We start from the raw sequence: 24,929 nt of genomic DNA on the forward strand, positions 1-24,929 counted from the left end.
CTCCCATTGGCCACTTCCGTTATTGTCTTCTGATAGGTGCAATATCCTGTCCATCTGTCCCCTCTCGGCTCTGGATTGGTTTCATAGCCCTGCCCTACCCTCACGAGACTTTAGCTGGTTACTATCAGCGCCCTCTTCCTTCTTTTCTTTTGATTGGGCCCTTCTTCGCCCTGGGGGATTCTGATTGGCCAACCTGCCGGTTATTTACTTCCCTCCCTTCGTCCCTCTGCCGGAAGCATCCGTGGCTTCGGCCTTGCCTCTTGGAGCCCCGCCCTACTCTAGTGCTGATTGGTTGAGTTGGGAGGCGATCGCGCTATAATTGGTGGACAGGGAGGATCGGGGGCGGGAAAACGAGGTCGCGGCCCGGTGGGGGCAGGGCGGGATAGGTGGACACAGAGTGATGGCGGCGTCGCTGCGGGACCGGTTGGCCTTTCTGAGCCGGGTACGGGGCTGGGCCGGGGGTCGCCGTTGTTCGTCCCCTCCGGGCGGGGCGAGAGTCGCCGGGGAGGGAAGGAGGGCGGGCTAAGCTGGCCTATTGCAACGCTTGAGTGGCGTCACCGGGACGCGTGCGTGACGTCACGGGCGTAGAGTGTGTGTGTGTGTTATGACGTCACCATGCCCTTTGTTGCTGTGTTGGGTCACCGTGCAGCCCGCACCTCCCTGCTGCGCTCTGGCCGGTCTGGCGCCGGTGCTGTCCCTGCCCGCCAGCGGCTGTGCTGGGCGGCCCTTGCCCCGGGAGGAGGGATGCCGGGTCGCCTGCTGCCCCCGGCTCCGCCCTCGCTGTGGGCAGCCTGGGCCCTGGTGGGCCTCGAGCGTCCCTCCTCCCTGGCCATGGCAGGCAGCGGCCAGCGGAGCCGGGTGTCGGCTGGACTGACACTCGCCCCCACAGCCCGCGCCCCCGACAAGGGAGGAGTAAGGCCCTGCGTCCTCCAGGCTCTCCCTGCCTGGCTGGGCACTCCAGGCCGGGGCCCAGGTGGCCCCACCTGGTGGTGTTGGGCAAGGAGGGGCCCGGCCAAACTCTGCCCGTCCCAGACATTGCGCTGGCAAGCGCCAGCGTGCCTGGACTTTGAGTAACGAGCCTCTGGCGGAGCAGAAGGCAGCAGTTTTCGCCCCGGAGTGAAGCTTGCAGCTGAGCAGGCCCAGCATGTGGCGCTGCCTCTGGAGCCCAGTGCCAGAGCCTGGGACCTGGAGTCTCCATGGGGTTGGCTTTGCCCGACATTTCTCTAGGGTGTCTCAACTGGTGGGGTCCGGTGGAGTGGGGTCCGTGTGCCACGTCCTTCTCAACCCAGTTGTCCAAGCTTCTCTAGGAGGCAGCGAACGAGGCTCTGAATTGGAGCAGCGGCGTAAGTGCCCTGGGCGCTGCCCAGCCAGATCAGATTAGGGACCTGTCTGGTCCAGCATCCTGTTGCTAACCATGGCCCTGCCACGGCTAGTTAAGGACTAATCTGCTGCTAGAGTCAACATCTTTCTAACCCTGTCAGTGCCCTGAAGCAGGAGGTACCAAAGAGCTGAGGGACTTGCGTCTCCCCTGGACTGATGTTTGGGGCAGAGAGGTTCTTGTATGTCTCAGCTGGATGGTTGGGGCAGGGGCAGTGCACATGGGGGCTCTGGGGACGGCGGTGGATGAAGTGTCAAAAGGGGGCTTGGTGTCTCCCTAGGATGGGTCTGTCTCTGTCCCTGACTGGACAGCGCTGGGTTGGTCTCTTGCAGCTGCCCACCCTGCTGAAAGGCACGTCAGATGATAACGTTCCATGCCCTGGATACCTGTTTGAAGAAATAGCAAGTATCCTTTCTTCCCGGGGGAAGGCTGAGCTGGACGTGCGTGTGAGAGGCACTGTAAGACATGGTCCCAGGGGTCAAGACTAAAGTCTGATACTTCCATTTCCTAGGTAATAGTTCCTAGAGGGGTGTCTGGTGAGAGCGTGGACTAATGGTTAGAGCACAGCAGGGGTGGCGGTCTGGTGGTCTCAGGTCTCTTCCCTGTGACTCAGCTGCTCTCAGGAGAGAAGTCAGGCCAGGAGCCCTGCAGCACTTCTTGGGATGCTGAGAGACAGACAAATGGACAGGTGCAGATCAGCCTGAGATCTTTGGCTGCAAGGAGCAGAGTGAGTCAGGTGTGGCAGTAGGTTTGAGGGCCTGAATCTGGTGGGGCAGGGTGCCTAGGCAGTTGGCTGAGGGGACAGGGGCTCATGGTGGGGTGAGAGAAGGGAGACCCTCTGCTCTTTGCTTGGCTGTGCTGAGCTGTTGCGTTAGCAGCAATTGAGGAGTGGGAATGGCTCAGGGACCAGCACGGTCCTTTGCCACTTGGAGTCCTCGGTTATTAACCCAATGTCAGCTGTGCCATTAGAAATGCAGCTGGAGTGCACCCCACTTCCCTAACGTGGCAACTCCCAGAGATCTCCCACGACTCCCCAGGGAGCAGCCAGTGCCTCCTGGAACATCTCCTGAACCGACTGCAGAGTAACTCCTGCCATGTCAAGCTGAAGGTAACGAGACAGCCAGGTGCTGCCAAAGTGATGAGCGCTTGGGCCCTTCCCTGCGGAGGGGCGGGCAGGAGGGAGGTGAGGGCTTGGGGTGCTGGGACCTGAATGCCCCCAGGGAAAGTGGGGGCTGGGCAGGGCTGACTGTCAGGGATGCCCCTCCCCCCATGACAAGGGGTTCCCTGCAAAGCCTCCCCTGCTCTGACTCCCTCCACCTGGTTCTTCCCCTGCCTGTGTCTGGCTCTGGGGTTTCCATCGGCCCCTGATCAGCTCTGCCGTGGTGAAGCGCCGTCCCCAGGCGCTGCTCAGCCCCTCTGTGTCTCCAGGTGCTGAAGATCCTGCTGCATGTGTGCACACACGGCTCTGCGCAGTTCCTCCAGCAGCTGAAGAGGAATTCCAGCTTCATCCAGGAAGCAGCAGGTAGCTGGGCTCCGGGGCGTCCCTGGGGCCAGGAGATAGCTGGGCCGAGGGCAGCGCTGTTGCGCGGGGGACGGGGGGAGGCCCCTTCCGCCAGCCCTGGATCCTGCCAGCTGTGAGCTTTGTGCAGCCCTGGGTGGGAATGCTGCTGGGCTCGGTGCCCCCTCTCACTGGGTCCGGGATGTATTGGACCTTCCGCAGCTGCACCACCCCAGTCCTTCCTCACTCTCTGCCTTCCAGCGTTTGCAGGGCCGCCAGATCCCCTGCATGGCAACAGCTTGTACCAGAAGGTCCGAGCAGCAGCACAGGTGAGCAGTACCCTGCCCCGCCCAGGGAGAGGGCTCTGCATGGGCCAGGGAGTTCAGGACACCCTCCTACCACTGCTCCAAGCCCAGCGCCCTCGAGCTGCTGTGACTGTCCATTCTTTCCCCAGGACCTGGCCAGTGCTTTGTTTTCGGATACCTTGTTGCCTCTGCCCTCTGCTCAGCCCTGCAGGCCACTTCCCCCGACAGGTAAGCACTGGCCCACTGGGGTGCAGCCCCCCCCTTGGCCCTGCACTGGGAGGTGCTGAGGGGGAAGAGGCTTTTGGTGGCACATTATCCCCAAGGCAGGTGCAGCTCTACCGGTAGCAGGGAGAGCTCCCTGCCATGCTGCCTGTGAATGAGGGGAGTCCAGGGCAGGGGCATTCAGGCTCCATGAGCAGTTCACTGCTTGTGCCCTGCCTGGCCCTGTAACAGCCTGCCCTGTGCTGCTTTCACACCCCATCCTCCTGGGGGCTGGGGAACAGCCCCGGCTCCTGTGACCGCCTCCAGGTGGAACTGCTGTGGCCCGTGGTCCCAGTGGCTGAGTGCGTGGCCTCTGCAGCCCTCCCAGAGAGCCTAGGCTGGGAAGTCCGGCTGGGCCTCTCATGAGAGGGCAAACAGGTTCTCATTGGAGTCTGCAGGGAAATCTTGCAGCTCTGTCGGATGGGCAGCGACTCCCATCAGACAGGTCAGGAAATGGGGTGGGGTGCCAAGGGGCACTAGGTGCCCACCTGCCAGGAGGCGTCAGCTGGAGTTGGCACTGGGCTCCCTGCGGCCCTTGGAAAACCCTGCCCCTAAAGGTCACCAAAGCAAGGAGCCCCGCAGCCTCCAGCCAGCCAGGCTGTGTCCCTGCTGCCGCTGGGTAGCGCTTGCCAGCCCCCCGGTGCCGCTGGTATTTCCCCACCAGGGGGCAGCACCCCCTGCTCAGGGCTGGCTGAGCTTTGCCTCGTCAGACTAGCTGCCCTGTGTGCCCCCGCAGAGCTGGTGTTGGCTGTCCGCCTGGGGCAGTGTAGCAAGGGGCAGGGAGAGAGCAGCATGAGGAGGGGACCCTCGAGCGCTCTGTCTCTGAGCTGTGCTTTGTGTCTCTGGTGTAGGAATGGGCTCTGAGTCCAGCCCCTGCAGCTCCCTGCAAGGCTTTGGCTTCACGACCGAGAGAAGCAGCTCCTGTAAGTGCCGGCTGTAGAGCCCTGCTCTGAGCCACCCACTGTCTCGTTACCAGCCCCAACTAGGGTGACCAGATGCCCCAATTTCATAGGGCTAGTCCTGATATTTGGTGCCTTTTTTAATATATTAACAAAGGGTCCTGTGGCACCTTATAGACTAACAGAAAAGTTTTGAGCATGAGCTTTCGTGAGCACAGACTCACTTCTTCAGATGAAGTGATGTCTTGACCAGCATCTGATGAAGTGAGTCTGTGCTCACGAAAGCTCACGCTCAAAACTTTTCTGTTAGTCTGTAAGGTGCCACAGGGCCCTTTGTTGCTGTTGCAGATCCAGACTAACACGGCTCCCCCTCCGATTTTTTTTTTTTTTTTTTTTTAATATAGTCATCTCGTACCTTCCGGCCTGTCCTGGTTTTTCACATGTGCCGACTGCTCTGCTGGGCACTTTTCTTGCATCCACAGCTCTGGGGGGTCGGGGATCAGGTTCAGTTTTGCAGGAAACCAGTTCTTAGCCCTGGGCGTGGCTGAGAGACTCTTGAGCCAAAGGCCCTTGGTACTGACAAACCAGAGGGCCAGGCTATTACGTGCCAGTAGCGCTCTGGACTGTCCAGCCAAGCCGGCGATTGCTGGCAGCCTGGTGTGTGGCTTCTGAACTCTGAGGGTTGGCAGCATTGTGCTGCTGCGAGGCCTGGCCTGCTGGGCCCTCTGGCAAAGTGGGCACTGCCCAGGCAGCAGCAAGGTGAACATCCCTTGTGCTCAGCCACAGCATATCAGTCTCCCCTGCTCCTTCAGTCCTTGGGTGCCTGCAGAGATACCTGTGAGATGCCCCCACTGGCATTACCCTGAGTTGTGGGGGAGCTGCTTTAGGCTGGGGCACGTCACGGGAGCTCCAGCCTGGTGGGGTGGCTGGGAGAAGCTTGTGCCTCCCTGCAGCTGGCAGAGACCTGCTTCCAGACCAGAGCATGTGCCGTCCCAGGGGGGCCATGCAGGTGGCGGGGGGGCGGGGGCAGCCAAATTCCCCCAGAGCAGCTGCTGGGTGCCCTGTGGGTGGGGCAGAGCCCTGCACAGACACTCTCACTTCCCTTTCCTGGGCTTTCGCAGCTTCGGCTGGCGAGGCCTTGCTCTCCACCATACAGAAAGCGGCCGAGGTGGTTGCCAGTGCTGTGCTGCCTGGCCCAGAGTCCCTCCCTCACTGCCCCAGGGAGCTGCAGGAAGATGCCTACCAGCCTGTGACAGTGCCCTCTCCTGGAAGAAGCTGTGCAGCACCTGGGAAGTCCCCTGCTGCTGCAGCCCCTAGCGTTCGAGGTATGTGCCAGGGGCCGCAGTGTGGAAAGCAGACAGCTCTGGTGTGTGATTGCCCCCTGGGAATTGGGGTCCCCGTACCCAGCAGGGAGGGGAAGGCTGGTGCCATGCTGAAGAGGGACATGCCTGCTGCAGTGGCAGAGCTGGCACTAGAACCCAGGAGTCAGTGCCCAGCTCTCACTCTGGATGCTGCTGCTCCCTCCAGGGACTCTAATGCTTAATTTGCTGTAGCCTTTCCCCTGAAAGCTCAGCAAATCGTAAGGGTCACCACACCTGCACTGCAGTGCAGCCACCTCTGGGGTGATGCATGCAGCTGCCAGTTAGCAGCATATAACATTGCTCCACAGTCCATGGCAACACTAGGAGGAGGGCCCTGGTTCCTATGGAGCGCAGAGTGGTGCAAGTGGAGGCTGGCTTGTGCTGAGCCCTGAAAGAGGCAGGAAACTGGCTCTGAGTGCCTGACTCTTGCAGTGAGCCACCAGCCTGGGCAGGCGGGAGGCGGCTGGGAGGAGACGGACAGTGGGCACAGCTCCCAAAACTCCTCGCAGGAGAACGGGGAGCTGAGCAGGACCTCCGACTCCTACAGCAAATCGGGCAGCGACAGCCAGTCAGCAGCCAGCAGGGAGCTGGGGAGCATAAATGAGAGGTGAGTTATAGGGGGCTGGGCTGGGCTGGGCTGGACAGAGAGGAGGAAGGGCTCTGAGCTTGCGGTAGGGCTGCAACTGGAGTTAAAAGTGGGGGGAGTGTCTCTTCTTCAGTATCCCCGCACGCCACTTCTCTCTTGCCCTGTGTGCCTGCAGGGTGCTGGGTTCCTGTCCTGGCCAGTGCCCTGGAGTTGGGCGGGCAGGTGCTGGGGGTTCAGCCCTCCTGAGCACCGCCTTCTCAAGTGGACAGGAAGGTGATGATGCCTGGGGGCTGGGGCAGGGGTGGTGCCCAGGGTCAGTGACTAAGCCAGAGTTGCTGTTGGCATGGGGTTGGAATGCCTGTGCCAGCAGCTGCTTGCTGTCAACCCCCTTGGGGTGCTAGGCTCTTTGAACTGCATTGGGACGTGGGCTCGAGGACAGAGGTAATGGGGCTGGGGTCTCCTCCCCACCAGCAGGGTGGAGGGCGACTGCCTGCGAGAGCTGAGCCTGGTGAGCATGCTGACCCGGGGCTCCAAGGTCTTCCTGACGCGTGAGGAGACGCAGCACTTCATCAAAGAGTGAGTTGGCCGTGTCCCTCCTGCTGCCCCCAGTGGTGCTGCTGGGTCGGGGCATGATAGGCTGTGTGCCAGAGTGGGCCGGGCGTTTTCCAAGCCTGTCCTTGTTGTATGGTGGGTCTCTGCCCTCTCTTTGGGCCTGTGTAAAGGGGCCCTGGAGGGCTCAGCCAGTGCCCCCCGGACTGCTGCAGCAGGGTTGGGTGACGGGACTGCTCCCCTGCCATTGGTCTGGGAGAGGCCGAGCATGCCTGGGGAGCTGTAACCACACCCTGCCCCCTCTCCAGGTGCGGGCTGCTGAATTGCGAGGTGGTGCTGGAGCTGCTGAGCCGGACGCTGCGGGACCCCAGCGAGCTCATCTGCATGGTGGGTGTATGGGGGGGCGCTGCAGCTACAGCCCATGGGGGTGGGGGCTGGAAGGCAGCAGATCGGACGTGGTGGGGCTCCCAGGCTCTCAGGGAATGACCTGTCTGGGTCAGACTGGAGTCTAGTTCAGCTCAGTGCTGGCTGCCTTACCCCAACCCCTATGAGAGATGGGCTTCCATGGTGAAAGCTCCAGAAGCCCCTGCCCCTTAGCTGGACTGTCGGGGACCAGGCCCTGAGGTGGTCCTGCCTGGCCTGGGGAAACCAGCTGTGCTGCTGACCCTGGGTGATCCAGGACGCCCAGCTCCAGAAGCTGTCACCCTGGGGCACGTCGTGACCCTAAAGCCGTTGCCCTGGGTGGGGCTGTGGGCTGCAACGAGCTGCCTGCAGCGTTGGCATAGGTCCTGTCTCTGACTTGACCTCTCCTGCCCTGACCAGAGGTCCATGTGTGCCATATCCTGCCTCCTGTGCTCCGACCTGCTGGCCCCTGAGCAGATCTTCGCTGTTACCCAGCAACACCTGCAGCAGATCAGCCAAAGCAGCCCCAGTCCCATGGCCAACAAAGCAACAAAGGTGAGTTCCGAGTCTCTCTCACACCCGAGGGATTGGCTCTGTGGGTGGGCTGGACCGGCTATCTCTTTGCCCCGGAGCAGAGAGCCCAACAACGTGCAGGGTCTTGGAGTGGTGGTTCCCCCCTGCAAAGGGTCCGGTGTTGAATCCTGCCAGGCTGGAGGCCAGCTTGGTGTCGGATTGCTGTGGATGGCACACCTTGCGCTCCCAGAGTTCCACGCAGCCCCCTTGCAAGCAGGCTGGCCAGGGCCAATGGTCTGGCCTCCGAAGGCCACCCCAGTGAAGAGGTTAGGGTGGGCAGGTCTCCACCCCCTGCACTGCACTGACTCCTTGCTCTGTTCCTCCTTTTCCCTGCCAGCTCCTGCGGCAGTTTGAGGCCTTGTGCAAGAGCCGCCCCTCTCCCAAGAGATCACAGCTGGACGTGGATCCCTCCGCTCCTGCCAGCGGCTCCCCCAAGCACACATGTGACTTACTGACAGACGTCCTGCCTCTGGCAGGAGAGACTCCTCTGAAACCTGTGAGCTTAGCCCCTTTCCTGTCGGGGACATCGGAAGGCCCAGCATTTGACACGCATCCTGCAGCCACGCCTGCTTCTGCAGGAAAGCAGGAGACTGAAGCGGAGACCTGTGAGCAGCTCGGGGATGCTGCACCTGGCTGGTGTCAGCAAGAGGGGGAGTGCCGACTAACGGAGCCTGAGCCCCAGCCCCAGCCTGAGGACACCCGGAGAGATTCTGGGGGCGTACAGATGCTACCTGGCAGACGGCAGACAGCCATGCCCTCTCAGAGCTTCTCCTTGTTTGCTGGCATGGAGCTGGTGGCCCTTCCAGGCACAGCAGTAGCCACCCCAGGGGTGGAGGGATGTGCCTCCCTTGTTCCACAGACTCTGCCTTGTACAGGAACCACCATCAGTCATGGGGACTCTGAGGGCAGCAGGAAGCCCTCTGCATTCTCCTTCCTCAACATGTAGCAGCTGGGGGTCTTGCTAGCTGCATGTTGCTCCCAAGCCGTTGCTACAGGGACACCAACTGTCCCACTGACTGCCACTTAAGGCACTGTCTGCTCAGCCCAAAGGTGAGACCTTTCCCCTTCCTCATGGCTGCTGCAAAGTCCGCATCCTGCCGAAGGAGGCTGGCATTGCTGATGGGGAGTAACTTGCTAGGGCATGCCATGGGAGTAGATTCCCCAGTCCCTTCCTTCAGTTTGAACCCTAGGGGTGTCCATGAGCAACCCTGCAATAACAATGCAAAGTGGGGAACATGCTACACAAGCCAATTCCAGGCTGCCAAGGGGAGGGATTCCCAACCTCTGAGTCAAGACCCAAACATGGGTTACTGTTAGATTTTTCCTAAGGGTCACTAACTGGGCAGATCTGAGCTTCATGTGGCTCTTTAAGGAGCCATTTGCAGCTCTGGATGCTGCTGCCTGACTTCTCTGGTCCCCAGTCCCTGAAATGGAACTCAATTTAATTGTGTTAATGGCTGGCAGGAGCAATCAGCCATTAAACCAGTTAAATTGAGTCCTACTTCAGTGTGGCTGGGCAGGAAGCTACCCACGCTGCAGGTGGTGGAAGGGAGAAGCAGGGCTGGGGAGGGGTTGGGGGGCGGGGCGGGGGGTGCAGTTTGGGACTGTGAGGGGTTTAAGCTGGGGGGGGGCATAGGGAAAAACCTCTTCTTCCTCCTCCTCCCCACCCCTGGTTTTGAATTGTCTTGGGTCACAAAGTCTTACTGAATTGTCAGTGTTGGGCACCGCTGCCCGTGACTGTGCCCCGACATTAAGGTTCTGCCCCAGGGCTAAGATTAATCACACACCTTAGCAGTTTCGCGCCACACCCCCCGCCCCCAGGATTGTCATTCAGTGACAGTCTGAACACTGTGTGGACCTAGGCCCTGAGACAGGCTGGGGAGAGGGGTAGGACTTGGCCTTTTGTGCTATGTCTCAGCCTGTGGGAATGAATGAGCTGGTTACTAGTGCAGTCACGTAACATCTGAGGCGAGCACCTTGGGAGGCCCAGGGCTGCCGGTTGCCTTCCTCCAGCAGGGCCCCTGCTCAGCGGTGCAGTGCCCTACAGGGGTGGTCCTGGTGCTAGCGGGGTGGCGAGCCGCTGAGCACAGCTGTCTGGAAGCCAGCCTTTTGAGAGCCTCCCCAGGGCAGCTCCCTGCAGGCCCTGGCTGAGAGGCTATGGGAGTCTGGTGGTTTTGAGGTGGCTTGGCTTCCCTACTGAAGATCTGATATTGTAACTGTTTGTAAAGGTGTGGGGGGGGGGGGGGGCTTGGTGTGCTTTAGCAGGGCTGTATCTAGACTGTTCAGACATCTGGCACTGGAAGGGACTTGACAATACTTCGCATAGAAGCATGAATTCCCCTGTGGGGCAGCAGCCTCTGTCACACCTGCACTTTGCCAAATCCCACTAGGTAAAGGTAGGTCAGACGCAACACAGGCTGCGTTGGCAAGTGTAAACATTACCCAGCTCCTGGCCATCTTGCGGTGATTGTTTTGTGTACAAGTCTGTGTGCTTGGGCTTATGACATCCAGCCCAGCCCACCTCTCCCTGTGGGGTGAGTTAAAAATCCCTTTCTAGCTGTGTCTGATCTGTCCCCTGGGACAGGAATGGGGGTGGGCTCCTCCTGTGTGCAGATCACAACCTGCAGCCACCTCCCTGCTCTTCTGCAGCATTTTCCCATTATGCACCCCTACCTCCAGGTCTGCTGGCTGTGGCCACTCATGCCAACCTTTTACCTCCTGCAACCTGTGTGCCCTCAGGGCTCATAGTAGGGAAGGATTCATTATCAACAAAGCCTCCCGGGAGAGGCCATTCCATGTTTGCAGTGTGTGCTTGTTGAGGGTGGGTTGCTGATATGACTGTTAATAAACACTACTCATCCATATTTAAAGTTTGACTCATTCTTGTTTTGAGGTTACAAAGTGTGTCCCCTGAGACGCAGGCTGTAAGGAAGTACCTCTGTGTTCTACTCCAGAGCACGCTGGGCTGGCTTACCGACCTTAGCACAGGTGGACACAGTCAGAAGTGAGACAGGCTAAGATGAGAAACCAAGGCCGTGTTAGGGCCTGAGGATGCTTTTCTCCCAGCTCCAAGGCTCAGCAGATTGCATAGCTTATATGTGGTTTGGATTTCCTTGTTTCGGCATCAAGCCTCAGCTGGCTTCTAGACTACCTGCACCAAAGGGCTGTAAATGTCCCTCTTCCTGCAGCTTTGGCACCTGTGCTGGCAGGAGGGCAGATAGTCTTTATTTCTGTAACAAGGCCCGGAATTGATCCCTGAAGTTGGGCTCCCTGCTGCTCTTTAGAGGACTAAGTTTGCTATGCACAATTGGCTTTGAAATCACTAACTTGTGGAATGTTTCCTGTTTGAGTTATGGCCTCTGCAGTACAAATCCCCCTCTGGCATTCCTTCAGATAGGCTCTGTGTACTCTGGCCTTCTGCCACCCTCTGTCAGCCCAGAGAGAGGGTGTCCCAGGCAGCACCTGTAGTTAACTGTGTTGTATCTGTTATCTGGCTGGCAGGCAGACTTTCAGGGGTACCTCAGCTCACAGCACACCCCAGACTCGCAGACAGTTGTCTGCACTTCAGGCTTTTCCTGGGTATTACTGCTCAGGCCTAGGGCTGTTTCAAAATAACCCCAGAGCACCCCAGTTCTCTGCAATGACAGGCTCTGGCCTCAGCTCTTTGATCATTGCCTCAATCCTGGTTCTTTGCCTCTTCTAGAACACTAACGTTGGGGCTTCCCATTTGATCTTCAGGATCTAGCAAAGGCTGCAGTAGTGATGCCTCTCAAGGACTTCAAAGCGATGCCTGTAGGTTGTCCAGGTTTCAGACCCTTACAACAATGTTGGGAGACTAACAGCATAATAAAAGCTTGGTGACCAAGTGTTGTGGTCTTCAGAAATCCTGTGCTATAAACAGGCAAAGGTTGACTAGCACAGATCAGTCAGTTTTGGACTTCTGTATCATATCTGCCTTGGATGAGAGGTGGCTTCCAAGGTACAGGAAATGGCCGATGTTCTTTAGCCCTTCTCCACTGATTTTTAATAGAAGGAGCTTATAGTACCTCAGTTGGAGAGAGCTGATGAAGCACTTTAAGCTTAATGGTGAGTGTGAGACCAAGATGTGTAAGTGTCAGCAAACACATCAGAATAGTCTGAAGACCTTTCTCAGGGCAAAAACTGTCACAACATATAAGGGGATCGATGTAGTGGTTCTGGGGGGAGAACAATGTCTCCCTCCAATAGAGAACGTCTCTTCCCACGTTTTGTAATGGGCAGGCTACCTAGAACTTTCCCAGACTTCAGAGGCAGGGACTTCATTATTCATGTTCTGGATAAATACAGGCCTCCCAACCTGCCAAAGCTGCTCAGGTATTCTTGTAAGCAGGTTCAGGAAAGATAGAAGTACCATACAGCAGATATTGGCACTAAGATAGATAGCAGAGAAAGCTCACCAAAAGAACAAGAGCATCTACGCTTGCTTTGTCAATTTTATAGATCAGAAGGTGACTTGTGCAGTGTTGGAGTCATAGGAGTGGATAGCAGACTTGTACGGTTGTTGAAGGATATCAATGACAATGCGGAGGCAGCAGTGAGAACGTGCAGAGAGTTGGGAAGCTGGTTTAGAATGCATAGACGTACAAGACAGGGAGAGCCGATATCGCCGAGTATCTTCATCACACATCTAGAGAGAGCGATGGACAAGATCGAGGAACAGGTAGAAGGGATATCTGTGCATGGAATAAGACTTAGCTTGTGGCTGATATAGTCATTGAAGAATATGAGAAGCTAGTGAAAACAGTGCAGGTGCTAAACGAGGCAGGGTAGCAGTATGGACATAATGAACGTTGATAAAACAATGGTATTTGGAGATGAGGAAATAGGAGGGAAGATCAGCATAGACGGGATTGAACTAGAGAGTGCAGATAAGTTCAGGTATCTAGGGAGCAACATAACCTATAATCTAGACTGTCAGAAGGAAATCATGAAAAGAATAGTGAAAGCAAGAGTGAATTTGAAGGTGATGGATAAGGGAAAAGCAAAGCGATTAGCTTAGGAACAAAGCTGAGTGTCATGAAAATGTGTGTACTCAGCAGCATGTTGTACGGCTGTGAGATGGGTGATAATGAAAGATTTGACGAGAAGAACATTGGCATGTGAGAGTTGTCATAGAAAAAGCCTGAGATTAGGATGGATGCAGATGGTCACCCCTGAGGAATTACATAGGATACAGCCAAAAGAGAACCTACTGCAGACGGTTAGATGATGCCAGTTACAGCTAGTTGGGCATATTTGCAGGACAAATGAAAAATCAAGACCCTGGTATTTGGCATAATGGGCAGTTTGAATGGGAGGAGCAGACCCCATGGGGCATGGGTAGATGACATAGTAGAGTCTCTGTAGAAACTCAGCCACTCCGCACCAATGGGCGCCGAACCCCTGGTTGTTGATGAGGTACTGGAAGAAAAACTGAAACATGGCCCTTCGCTGCAGCAAGTCCACGACCGCCGCCAGCCGAGCGCTGCCAGCGCCGCCAGCCAGGAACGGTGCAGATTTTTTTTTTGCCCCAGAGATTCGAGGGTTATTTAACAGGCCAGGGCAGATGCCCCATGGGGGCCCCTATGCGGGTGGCTTCCTCCAGCCTGCTGCTGTACCCCACCCTACCTCATCTCCCACAGCCTGAGCCCTCTGACCCCCTGCTTTACCCCCCCTCCCCTCTTACTACCCCCCACCTGGGCTCCCCTCCCCTCTTATTGCCCCCTGCCCCGCCCCACCCCCCACCTCTCCTAGCCCCGCCCACCTGGCCTCTCCTGCCTCTTTATCATCCCCCCGCCCCGACCGCGGCTCGGTGCCTCAGCGCCCCCTGGCGGCGCGGGCCAGCAGCCCCCTCCTCCCGGCTGCTGCCTCAACCCAACTCCCGTCCAGCGCGACGGGCAGCCAAGCCGCCCCGTGAGCGGCCGGCGTCCGCCGCGCTGGCCAATGGCGTGGCTAGGGGGGCGGGCTCCAGCCCCGCCTGGGTTCGGCAGCGCTCGGGCCGGGTACGAGCGGCGGGCGGCCTTGGGCCCTTGCTTGTTGCGCGGGACGGGCCCCCGCTCCAGGGACCCTTCCCACAATGCCCCGGGCCGGCGGGACCCGAGAGCCCCTGCTCGGCCGGCAGTGGACCCCGTAGCTCCTGCGGGGGGAGGAGGGACCCCGGCCCCATAGTCCTGCGGGGCGGGGGGTAAGGAGGGACCCCGGCCCCATAGCCCCTGCGGGGGGGGGTAAGGAGGGACCCCGGCCCCATAGCCCCTGTCGGGGGAGGGGGTAAGGAGGGACCCCGGCCCCATAGCCCCTGTCGGGGGAGGGGGTAAGGAGGGACCCCGGCCTCATAGCTCCTGTCGGGGGAGGGGGTAAGGAGGGACCCCGGCCCCATAGCCCCTGCGGTGGGGTGGGTAAGGAGGGACCCCGGCCCCATAGCCCCTGTGGCGGGGGGTAAAGGAGGGGCCCCGGCCCCATAGCCCCTGTCGGGGGAGGGGGTAAGGAGGGGCCCCGGCCCCATAGCCCCTGCGGGGTGGGTAAGGAGGGACCCCGGCCCCATAGCCCCTGCGGGGGGGGGGTAAGGAGGGCCCCGGCCCCATAGTCCCTGCGGGGGGGGGTAAGGAGGGCCCCGGCCCCATAGTCCCTGCGGGGGGGGGTAAGGAGGGCCCCGGCCCCATAGTCCCTGCGGGGGGGGGTAAGGAGGGCCCCAGCCCCATAGCCCCTGCGGGGGTGCAGGGGAGCGGGCTGCATCCAGCCCCAGAGCTCTCCAGAGCATTTTAAACTCCCCCGTTTTAAAATCAGTTCTGGGGACTCAATTCCTGAGTCACCTCGGGGGGAGGGTCACCAGCCTACAACGGCTTTGCAGCCCCCCGCCCCCTTTCTCTAGGGTGGGGGAAGCTCAGGGTTGGTCTCCAGCAAAGCGGGGCTGTAACTGGCTTCCAGGCCTGGATGCTTCTCTGCTCCTGGGGCTTCCTTGTAAGAAATGGATGTAGTTGCCATATTTTCTTAAGCTGCCCGACAACAGGCTGGGAAAACATCCCCCAAGTACTAGCACCCTAGCACTGTGATCTCTGGAAGCTGAAGCAGGTAAGGAACCCCTTTTCCCTTCCTGTTTTTCCCTTTTGGTTTGTTCATGCAAGAAAGCATCTGAGTGCTGGCCTGCTTCTGAGTGATATTTTGCCAACAAACCTTTGTTTTTCTTTTAAATTGCTCTTGTGATGTTTTTCTTCTGGCTCCAGAGGTGAAAAGAGCAATCCTGACCCAGTGCAGACCTAAGGTACTGTTGCATGGGACAGGGGTCTGGTGTAGGAAAAGGAGCTGTTGGAGTAAAAATGCAGATGTTAGGGTGCTTCAGCTAATGGATGGTTATGCTCAAGTGGCCTTCAGATTGTAGAGTAGGTTTTGCTAACTGGTGTCTGTTATTTTATAGTATTCCAAAGAGTAGTGAGCACCGTTCATAATACAAATAAGGATACACATTTCTTGGGTTCACAGTATACAGCCTTAACCCTCCAATCACTTTTGCAGTATCTGTATAGAGCAAACTTTATTTTTTCCTCCCTGTTTGTAATCAAGCAGTCATAGCACGTTAAAGGAGTGACAAATTTATTAGGTAATGAGGCTTTGTGGGCAAGACCTGCTTCTTCAGATGTTGGACTAGACAATTAGAATCCAGGGTTTATCTAGCAAGGGGGTAGGGGAAGAAGGAGGGAGAAAAAGTGGGGGTTATCTGTTATTAATAGGACCAGTAGATGAAGCAAATTCAGGTTATGGTTGGATGTGTGCCATTTTGTTGCGTACTTTGCTGATTTGGTTCAGTAGTAATATTGGGCAGTACTTGTAGTTTATAATCCATGTTAGCCTTTGTACCCATCAGCTTCAGAAAAAACACTTTTGTGTGTGATCCAGCTATACAATTTTCTAGTCAAATATATACCAGATGCCCAAGCCCAGTGCTAGCCATGACCCATCTTCCTCGTGTAAGCTTGGTGGTTGCCATAGAGAGCCTTTTGTTTATTCTTATTTTTGTGCCAAGGGAATTGCAAATGTCTTTGGAAAAGAGTTTAGGTACGTATCTGAAGGGAGGCCAGATAACTTTATTTGTTGGCGATAAGGGAGAAAGTTTTCATGAATTTCAACTGCTTCACAGGAAGTTTATTACTAGTTACAGAAATCAACCATAGCAGAATAATTGTGAAACCACTTTGAGGCCATGGAGTTTGGAAGGGAGCCAGCGAGGTCCATGGGAGCTGGGCTTTGCTATGCAGAGGGAAGGAAGGGACAGAATTTAAGTACCTCTTTGGCTGCAAAGGTTGGAGGGTGTTAACTTGCTCTTGCGCTCCCTCAGAAACTTTTTGGCAAGTACATCATCTCCGTGCATTCCAGTTAGACAGAAATTGCCTCAATTTACGTATTGTATAGTCCTGCTCATCACTCCAGTTGTAACTTGTAAAATATGAATGAAAGGAGTTTGAGGTAGGGGCAGATGTCTGTCATATGGGGACAGTGATATATGTCAGCCTGACATGTGGGCATGGTGATTAGTTAGGCCAAAATACCAAGATTGGCCTGCTGATTTTTGGGAACCTTTGATTTTGGGAGTCTAGCTTGAGACCATCAAAGGTGCTGAGCGCCCACAAAGCCAGCTGAAGATGCTGGGAGCTGCAGGCGCTTAGCAAGTGAGGCCCAAGATGCCTGAAGTTTTAGGCCACTCCTGAAAATGTTTGTATGGGTGCTCAGCAAGTAATCACAGGTGCAGAGAGCCAGGCCAAGTAGGGTGTGAGCTATTCAATATTCATTGGTGGAAAGCTGACAGGCAGATGACTTATTCTGTAGCAGAGATATTCAAGTGCCACTCGCTTGCCACCTGACAGCAAGTGCACTCATTTGTGCTTCATTTCTTCTCAATCCACTTGCAGGATCTGTTCTCTTCACCCCAAAATGAAAAGCACCCGCAGCAGTTCCTCATTCCAATCCATCAATCCTGATGGCATGGACCTAAGTCTAACAGGCCTCCCACTGCAAGTTTTGCGGCGGCCGAGCAGTGCCTCTCCAGCTAAGCATATCGCTCGTTCCATTTCTGTCATCACTGAGAGCAAGCCCAAAAGGAACACTCTGGTGAGTTCTGTGTTTGTGGCATGCTTTCTGCCAACCTCCCATCACCAGCAGAACCTGAGCGGAGATTTCAGGCTTGCTGATAATGCTTCTGTCGACTAGGGGTTGCTAAGTATTTAATTTCATCCCCTGGGACATGGATTCCTGTTGCTTTTGTTCTTTGGGAAGAAGCCGGGCATGTGCTTTGGGATGGAAGGATCCACCTGGAGCTTGTTGCTGTTCTGGGAAGCACCATTATGGTGCATGGCACACCATCTGTATTTGTTTCACAGAAACCAGGCCGCCTTTCTGGTGAAGGAGGAGTTTGTGCAGATCCAGCTACAAGCTGGATGTGTTGGGTGGGGTAGCTGAGGTGGAGTGCTTTATCCAGGCTGTGTGGGCTGAAGTCTTGGTGTGGACCCCTGGGTTTCCTAATTTTGTCTCTTCTCGTTTCTTCCCGCTGTCCGGTAAGGGCAAGGCTATGCGAGCAGCTGTTAGATATGAAGTACTTAGCCTACTGGCCTTGCTCTTTGGTGCCCCTGCCCTTAGCAGAAGGTGCAGATGCTGGGCTTGCCTTTGCATCTTCAGACCCAACGCTGTGTGTTGCTGAGCATGCCCCATCCTCCACAGGTAGGGTGCTCAGTTAATAGCTCCTACAGCCCAGTGTTGTGTCACTCTGTTCCCTGGATCCCTAAAGGGATTTCTCAGTCTTCCCAGGCAGGAAGACCTCTGGGGACTCAGTCTTCTGCATTTCCCTAGCCATGTTAACTCTCTGTCCCTCAAGCTCAGAACTGGATAATCCCCTGCTCCTTTAGCTGAATAACTTTCTTATTGCTAATACGTAAATTGAGGTCAACCCACATTTCTTTGTGTAGGACCTACCAATTTGTTATCTTTGCCTAGGCTAGACTGTCTTGTCTTGACCATCACTTTGTAATTTCACATACAAGGTCAGCACATGCCTTTGACCAGGAGGTTTGTTATATTCCATATGGCACCTCTCAAAGCATATTTTATACGAATATCCTTGCAGGAGTGTGTAGGGTGTGAATTTGGGTTGCCTTGGGTCACAGATTTCACTTTATCCTGTGTAGGAAGGTGCGGGGCTTGGCTGCTCCAGGGCCATTAACAATCTCCGGAGATCCAATAGTACCACCCAGGTCAACCAGCAGGTGAACGGTGATTTCAGGTAAGGGGTAAAAGAATGATTACCCACCATGTTTACTAAAAAGCAAGGAAAGCCTGATTTTCGTGGCTTAGTTAAGCTAACTGGTTAGTGTCTGAGTCTCAGGTACTCTTAATCCTGAGATGGAAACTGACTAATTCTGTCCTTTCAAATCATGTCTGGGTTTCAGCCCTGGAAAACTAAGGGTCCTTTCTCTTGGGAGAACATACAGTTAGAATCCAGGGGAGAGAAGGTATGTAGTTCTGTGGATACAAAACCACTTTCGGAAACGACCCCCAACTAAACTGAGCCTCAAATTAATTCCAAGAGGCGCTGATGCCCATGCTAACAATCCAACCTGTGTTGCCCAGCACTCATGAACAACCACAGAATTGCAAATGATTGTGCATGCAAGATGGACAAGGCCAGGGGAGGGATAGCTGACTTGTGAATTGACCAAATCTACTTCACAACCCTCTGGTTGCTCAGACACTACTGCGATGGGAGCCTCATAAATAGGTAGCTAGATTTCTTCAGTTCACAAAGCAGATAGAGCATCAAGTGTTGTTACAGGAGAGAAGCAACTAACTGTTGTGACTTCCATGAGGCCTGTCCTCCCTTCTCTTGCCCCACAGGGGAAGGCGGGCATTATACTGCTGTTGCAGGCTTGCAACTGCCTGATTGCGAAGTGCCGTTCTTTTTGAATGAAATTTTCCTGCAGCCTAGGGGGTCCTGGTGCTCTTTGTCACTGTTATAGACATAAAATGCTGAATTGGAAGAGGGAGGCAAAAGGGAAACTATAGGAATGAAAGAAACAAATACCGTGTCCCTTCCAGCTTCAGTCTCTGCTCGTTTAGGGCCCCTTCTCTGCATTCTGAAGACTGATTGCTTGATCAGTATGAAAGAGGAGAGCTGAACATCTGAGTGTAAGAGTGGGGTGCCTGGAAGTCTTTGAACAACCTGCTCCTAGTAGCTGATATACAGTAAGGTTTGCTTTTCTTGCCACTGCTGCTTCTCTTAATACCTGGGCCTTCCTCACCTTCAGGAACACACTGTTAAATGTCAAAGGGAAATTCTTTTGTCTATACAATAGTAGATGATATGGGGATTTAAGTCCCAGTCTACTTAGAGAATAGTTCTGTTGTATGACACTTGATGCAGACCAGAGTCCTTTTACAGTAGGCACCTCAGACTAGTGTGCTGTTTGTGAGGTTCTTCATGGAGTTTCCTGGAGTTTCTTTGTGCAAGGGCTTGTATGGGGAAGTTGCTTCTTCCCATGTCACTGAGTGGGCTGAAATCATCAGATCTTTCTTATAAGCCTGATTTTTTGCATCCTGCCATATAAATCCTCACTAAAGGCCCTCTGTCTGTCACATTTTGCATTGTGATTGGTGCATAGAAGAGGACACCTGGCAGATGAGATACACCATTTCTGAAAGATGGGAGCTGGAATAAACAGGCTTACTTCTTTGCCTAATCCTTGTAGTGCTGTTTTTGCTACTTTGTAGTTCAGAAACAATGAGCCGTGGTGTAGCTGGAAGTTCTTAGGAGGATGTGAAGTGCAGGTCTGTGCTGAGTGGGAGCTGCGCACTGCTGTGTTAGAAATGTGAGTGTGTTCTGGGACACTGTGGCCTGTCTGTAAGGTTTGCGGAGACTTTGACAGACTGTACAAAGTTTATCAACTGACTTTACAAATACAACCAGGGTCTGTCTGCATGGACATCAGGGTCCCAGGAGAATGGCAGATGCTGTGCTCGTGTGCTTTCTGCTGTCTGAAGGGGGTGTGGTTGTTTTTTTTTGTTCAAGCTTTAACTCAGTGTATTTTGATTCTGAGTGTTTTTTAATGCTGCATTTAGTGAAAGGTTTTCTGCCCTTGCGTTATTGCTAGTTATTTACAGCCTTTGCTGCAGGTCATGGGAAGACACACACACACACACTCATATACATACACGCCTCCAAGCTTTCTGCTTCTCCAGAGATCTCAAAGCTCTTCATAGGCCCTTGTTAATTCTCACAACACCCCTGTGAGGGGGATAGCCTCCCCATTTGAGATAAATAGGTGATTTTCCATGGGTCATGTGGCAAGTCACTGAGAGAACACAGGAATCCTGACTCAGTCCCTCACTTATATTCCTTCCCATAATCTAACGTAGTGGCATGGGGCTTTGAAATAGAAGCACCGTGTAAGAGCTTATATTTAGAACCAGTGACTACATAACGCCCTCTTTGTGCAAAACTCTTGTCCTTCCTGTTTTGGGTGACAGGTGTGGCTCAGCTTTATCAAACCAGTTCTACGGTGTGGTGTCAGACTGTGCAGATTTGTTAGAAGCAGGGTCCCCATCTGACTAAAAACTGGTCCCCTGGCATCACAGAGCAGCTCTTGAAGGACAGATGCCCCAGGGCATCACAGTCTTCTTTCTTTAGTTCTACATTTGAGTTTCCTGAACAGGAGGTTTTTTTTTTCCCCCCCCTTCCCTGTCTTTCTTGGGATTTCCTTCTTTTGGAATAATAGTGCTGAGCAGCCTGAAGACTTCCTGACCTTCTTTGACAGCAGCTCTGGGGGAAGAAAGAGGCTGGCAAGTCTGAGCAAAACCTCCTCGGAAAAGAAAACCACATGGAATATCCTGGTAAGGGAAAGATGCTCTGTACTGTTGTGGGCCACGTCATGCTCCCCATGTTCATGTGAGTAGCACACTGGCTTGAGCTTCCCAGACAAGTCACGTGCTTCAGTCTTTCATCTAGTCTCTCTAGAGTGCGGCTCATATCTAGCTTGAGGTGGGTGTGATTGAACACCCTGATAATTCTGTCCATTAGATCTGCAGCACACATGGTTTACGAGGCCTCCTATTGCCATGTGTGTGCCCTCGGGCCTGTGTCAGACCTTGGGTCTGTTTGTCTGGCCCATTGGCTGTTGGTCCCTGGTGTCTGATATGAGGCATAGAAGAATTCAGCCAGACCTTTCAGGCCACATGAATGATGGGACAGTGAATCTTTCTGGGAGGCACTGGCCCCTGCAGGGAAAACACATACCTCATGGAGGGTTTCTAGTACGCACAGAGAGTGGTTATACATGTCTCTGCTTATGCCACACTAGGACGATCAGCCCAGAGTCTTCCCAGTCCCATCCAGCACCCGCAGCACCAGCACCCTTGAGTCCCCAGCAGGCATGAGGAAGAAAGAAACCACTGTGCTTCTGGCAGCCAACTTCACTGCTAATAACCGGTAAGAGAGGTGGTAGCACAGAGCTGGGGTGGTTCACCCTGCTTCTGTAGATGTGGAGCTAAAAGGGGGAAAAAGAACACTGTTTTAGGAGCTGGTGATAGGAGTCAAGTTTAACCTGTAAGCATTAGGCACCCCAGCTGTGTCAGTCTGGCAGGTCCTCGGTCACTGGTGGGTGGGCTTGGTGGGTTCCTGGCAGGCCCCAACCCCCCGTGTGACCTCAGTTATTGGTTAACTGGTTAAATGATATAATTTTAATTGTTTAACTGGTTAACTTGTAAAACCAACATTTACATCCCTAGCTGAGAATGGGAGGTGAATGGCTATCCAGATTCTACGCACAGGTATTTATTCAGAATGTGTGAGATTTTACAGTCTGTGGGTTGGAGGTCGTCATCTTAAACCAACTGCAATGCAACAGCTAAGGGTCAGGTGCAACAAGCAGCTGACGGCATCTGAGCAGAAATTAGTTGCCGCAGGCTGGGCTGGAGAGGTGTCGTTCGAAGGCTTAAAAAGAAGGTTGCCTAGTGCCCAGGAAGAGAGCCGATGCTCTGGCTTTAGGTGACAGAATGAATAAAGCCTGAATCAGTGAGTAGGAGGAGGCCAAGGGAGCGGCTGTTAGAAGCGGTATAGGAGGACGTAGGCTGGGGATGGAGTGGCACAGGTGAGGCTGAGGAGACCAAACCTGGTATCAAAGAGGCAGGCAATTGACCAGGGTGTTGGGGGAGAATGTGTCAGTAAGGGAAGATGACTAGCTGTGACGTTTTGGCTAGTGTGCCCTGGGATACAGAGGACTTTCCTCACTTGTTCACTGGGAAGTACAGTGGCTCCACTCCCGCCAGGCAGCAAGAGTCCTGAGCTGCAGGTGACTGAGTGGCACAGGCAGTGTGTCACAAGAGTTTGCAGTGCAACATTTGAAGCCCTTCTCTTCCTGTGCTGTGAAAGGCAAGTCTTACGTCAGCCCAACCTGTTGGAAAAGCTGTGATGGGCAATTGCAATCGCAGGCTCTTGGCTGCTGTCCCACGTTAGCGCATCTCCTGTGGTAGGAGGGCAGATGTGTAGCTCTTTGCCTAGTGCTGTGTGCCAGGTGGAGAGGAATACGTTCTAGAGGACAGGTGAATTTCTAGGAGCTGCCTGCTGGGTAGCAGTGCACCTGGTACCAATACCTGAAAGCCTAAGAGAAGCTGTGAGTGTTTGGGGGCTGGGAAAATAGTATCAAGTTATCTTAAGAGACCATTTCTGTGCACTGATCCAGCCAGTCCTAATGTGCCATCTTTCCCTCCACACAAGGAGTAACAAAGGGGCCGTGGGCAACTGCGTCACCACCATGGTTCATAACAACTACTCCACCACAGACAAGGCCTCCATGCCGAAAAGCTCCAACCAGGCAGCATCCTCCCTCAAGTACGTGTGTGCGAATGCTCTGCTGGACAGGTTGGCTGTGATTGGAAGGGTTGCATCAGATGGGATGCCGCTTAAAATATGTCACCCCCTAAGTGTGACTGGTATTTCTAACTGACAGCCTGGTCTCCATCAGCAGGGCCCGATAACTGCATCATGCCAGGCTGCTGCTATTGGCTCTGATAGAACATTCCCAGACCTGCCCATGGATCATAGAATCCTAGGGCTGGAAGGGACCTCAGAAGGTCATCAAGTCCAACCCCCTGCTGAGAGCACGATCAGCCCCAACTAGATCATTCCAGCCAGGACTTCGTCAAGCCAGGACTTAAAAACCTCTAGGGATGGAGATTCCACCACCTCTCTAGGCAATGCATTCCGCCCTCCTGGTGAAATAGCTTTTCCTAATATCCAGCCTACACCTGTCCCTCTTTAACTTTAGACCATTGCTGCTCGTTCTGCCATCTGTCACCATTGGGAACAGTCTCTCTCCATCCTCTTTAGAGCTCCCCTTCAGGAAGTTGCAGGCTGCTATCAAATTGCCCCTCAGTCTTCTCTTCTGCAAACTAAATAAGCCCAACTCTCTCAGCCTCTCCTCATAGGTCATGTGCTCCAGCCCCTTACTCATTTTTGTTGCACTCTGCTGAACCCTTTCCCATGCTTCCACATCCTTTCTGTACTGGGGGCCCCAGAACTGGATGCAGTACTCCAGATGTGGCCTCACCAGTGCTGAGTAGAGGGGAATAATAATTTCTCTAGATCTGCTGGAAATGCTTCTCCTAAAGCACCCCAATATGCTGTTAGCCTTCTTGGCTACAAGGGCACTCTATTGACTCATATCCATCCTCTCATCCACTGTAATCCCCAGGTCCTTTTCTGCTGTACTGCTACTTAGCCAGTCAGTCCCCAGCCTGTAACAATGCTTGGGATTCCTCCGTCCCACGTGCAGGATGCTGCACTTCTGCTTGTTGAACCTCATCAAATTTCTTTTGGCCCAATCCTCCAATTTGTCTAGGTCACTCTGGACCCAATCCCTACCCTCCAATGTGTCTACCTCACCACCTAGCTTAGTGTCATCTGCAAATTTGCTGAGGGTGCAATCCATCCCCTCACCCAGGTCGTTAATAAAGACGTTGAATGGCACTGGCCCTTGAACCAGTCCTTGGGCCACTCCACTTGAAGCCGACCACCAACCAGATATTGAGCTATTGACCACTACCCATTGGGCCCATCCATCAAGCCAGCTTTCTGTCCATCTTACAGTCTATTTATCCAATCCATACTTCTTTAACTTATGGGCAAGAATGTTATGGGAGACTGTAAAAAAAGCTTTGCTAAAGTCACGGTATATCATATCCATTGGCTTCCCCATGTCCACAGAGTCTGTTACCTCATCATAGAAGCTGATCGGATTGGTCAGGCACAGCTTGCCCTTGGTGAATCCATGTTGGCTACTCTTGATCACTTTCCCCTCTTCCAAGTGCTTGAAAACGGATTCCTTGAGATCTCATCGATGATTTTTCCGGGGACTGAGGTGAGGCTGATCAGTCTGTGGTTCCCTGGATTGTCTTTCTTTCCTTTTCTAAAGTTGGGCACTACATTTGCCTTTTTCTAAACAACTACGACCTCTCCTGATCTCCACGAGTTTTCAGAGATAATAGCCAAAGGCTCCGCAATCACATCTGCCAATTCCCTTAGTACCCTTGGATGCATTAAATCCGGACCCATGGATTTGTGTGCATCTAGTTTTTCTAAGTAGCTCATAACTCATTCTTTCCCCATTGAGGGCTGTCCACCTCCCCATACTGCATTGCCTAGTGCTGTAGTTGGGGATCTGACCTTGTCCGTGAAGACTCAGGCAAAGAAAGCATTGAATACTTCAGCCTTTCCCACAGCACCTGTCACCAGGTTACCTCCTTCATCCAGTAATGGCCCCAAGCCCTCCCTGACAACCCTCTTATTGTTAACATGCCTGTAGAAACCCTTCTTATTGCCCTTCGCATTCCTTGGTACCTGGAGTTCCAATTGTGCTTTCGCTTTCCTAATTACACCCTCTGGCATTCCGCAGCCATATATTTATACTCTTTCTTAGTCATGTGGCCAAGTTTCCATTTATATGCATCCTTTTTGAGTTTAAGCTCGCCAAGGATTTCCCTTGTAAGCCAAGCTGGTTGCCTACCATATTTGCTTTTCTTACTGCGCATCAGGACGCTTTGTTCCTGTGCTTTCAGTAAGGCCTCCT

At 54.3% G+C, this 24,929-nt stretch overlaps 2 protein-coding genes across 3 annotated transcripts in view; both read left to right on the forward strand.

The window, feature by feature from the left end:
- Positions 1 to 383: 383 nt before the first annotated feature.
- On the forward strand, positions 384 to 9,369 carry TEPSIN (TEPSIN adaptor related protein complex 4 accessory protein). Of its 2 annotated transcripts, none has more exons than XM_075014525.1 (13): positions 384 to 442; positions 1,711 to 1,783; positions 2,395 to 2,486; positions 2,807 to 2,900; positions 3,138 to 3,205; positions 3,331 to 3,409; positions 4,294 to 4,365; positions 5,463 to 5,666; positions 6,135 to 6,309; positions 6,760 to 6,864; positions 7,146 to 7,224; positions 7,660 to 7,794; positions 8,150 to 9,369. In XM_075014525.1, the coding sequence occupies exons 1-13, from the start codon at positions 401 to 403 to the stop codon at positions 8,756 to 8,758; spliced, it is 1,827 nt and encodes a 608-aa protein (XP_074870626.1). In that variant the 5' UTR covers positions 384 to 400; the 3' UTR covers positions 8,759 to 9,369. The 2 variants fall into 2 exon arrangements, with proteins under 2 accessions (XP_074870626.1, XP_074870628.1); XM_075014527.1 differs by having other exon boundaries at positions 6,763 to 6,864.
- A 4,445-nt stretch (positions 9,370 to 13,814) lies between these two features.
- CEP131 (centrosomal protein 131) overlaps positions 13,815 to 24,929 on the forward strand; it is a 32,555-nt gene continuing 21,440 nt past the window's right edge. Inside the window, exons 1-7 of the mRNA XM_075014239.1 lie at positions 13,815 to 13,832; positions 14,823 to 14,898; positions 16,731 to 16,929; positions 18,000 to 18,094; positions 20,583 to 20,697; positions 21,165 to 21,292; positions 22,580 to 22,693. Of these exons, the coding sequence (XP_074870340.1) occupies positions 16,753 to 16,929; positions 18,000 to 18,094; positions 20,583 to 20,697; positions 21,165 to 21,292; positions 22,580 to 22,693 (629 nt within the window). The 5' untranslated portion in view covers positions 13,815 to 13,832; positions 14,823 to 14,898; positions 16,731 to 16,752. The remainder of the gene's footprint in view (positions 13,833 to 14,822; positions 14,899 to 16,730; positions 16,930 to 17,999; positions 18,095 to 20,582; positions 20,698 to 21,164; positions 21,293 to 22,579; positions 22,694 to 24,929) is intronic.

This window comes from Carettochelys insculpta, chromosome 20, assembly GCF_033958435.1.
Source record: "Carettochelys insculpta isolate YL-2023 chromosome 20, ASM3395843v1, whole genome shotgun sequence".
Lineage (NCBI taxonomy): Eukaryota > Metazoa > Chordata > Testudines > Carettochelyidae > Carettochelys > Carettochelys insculpta.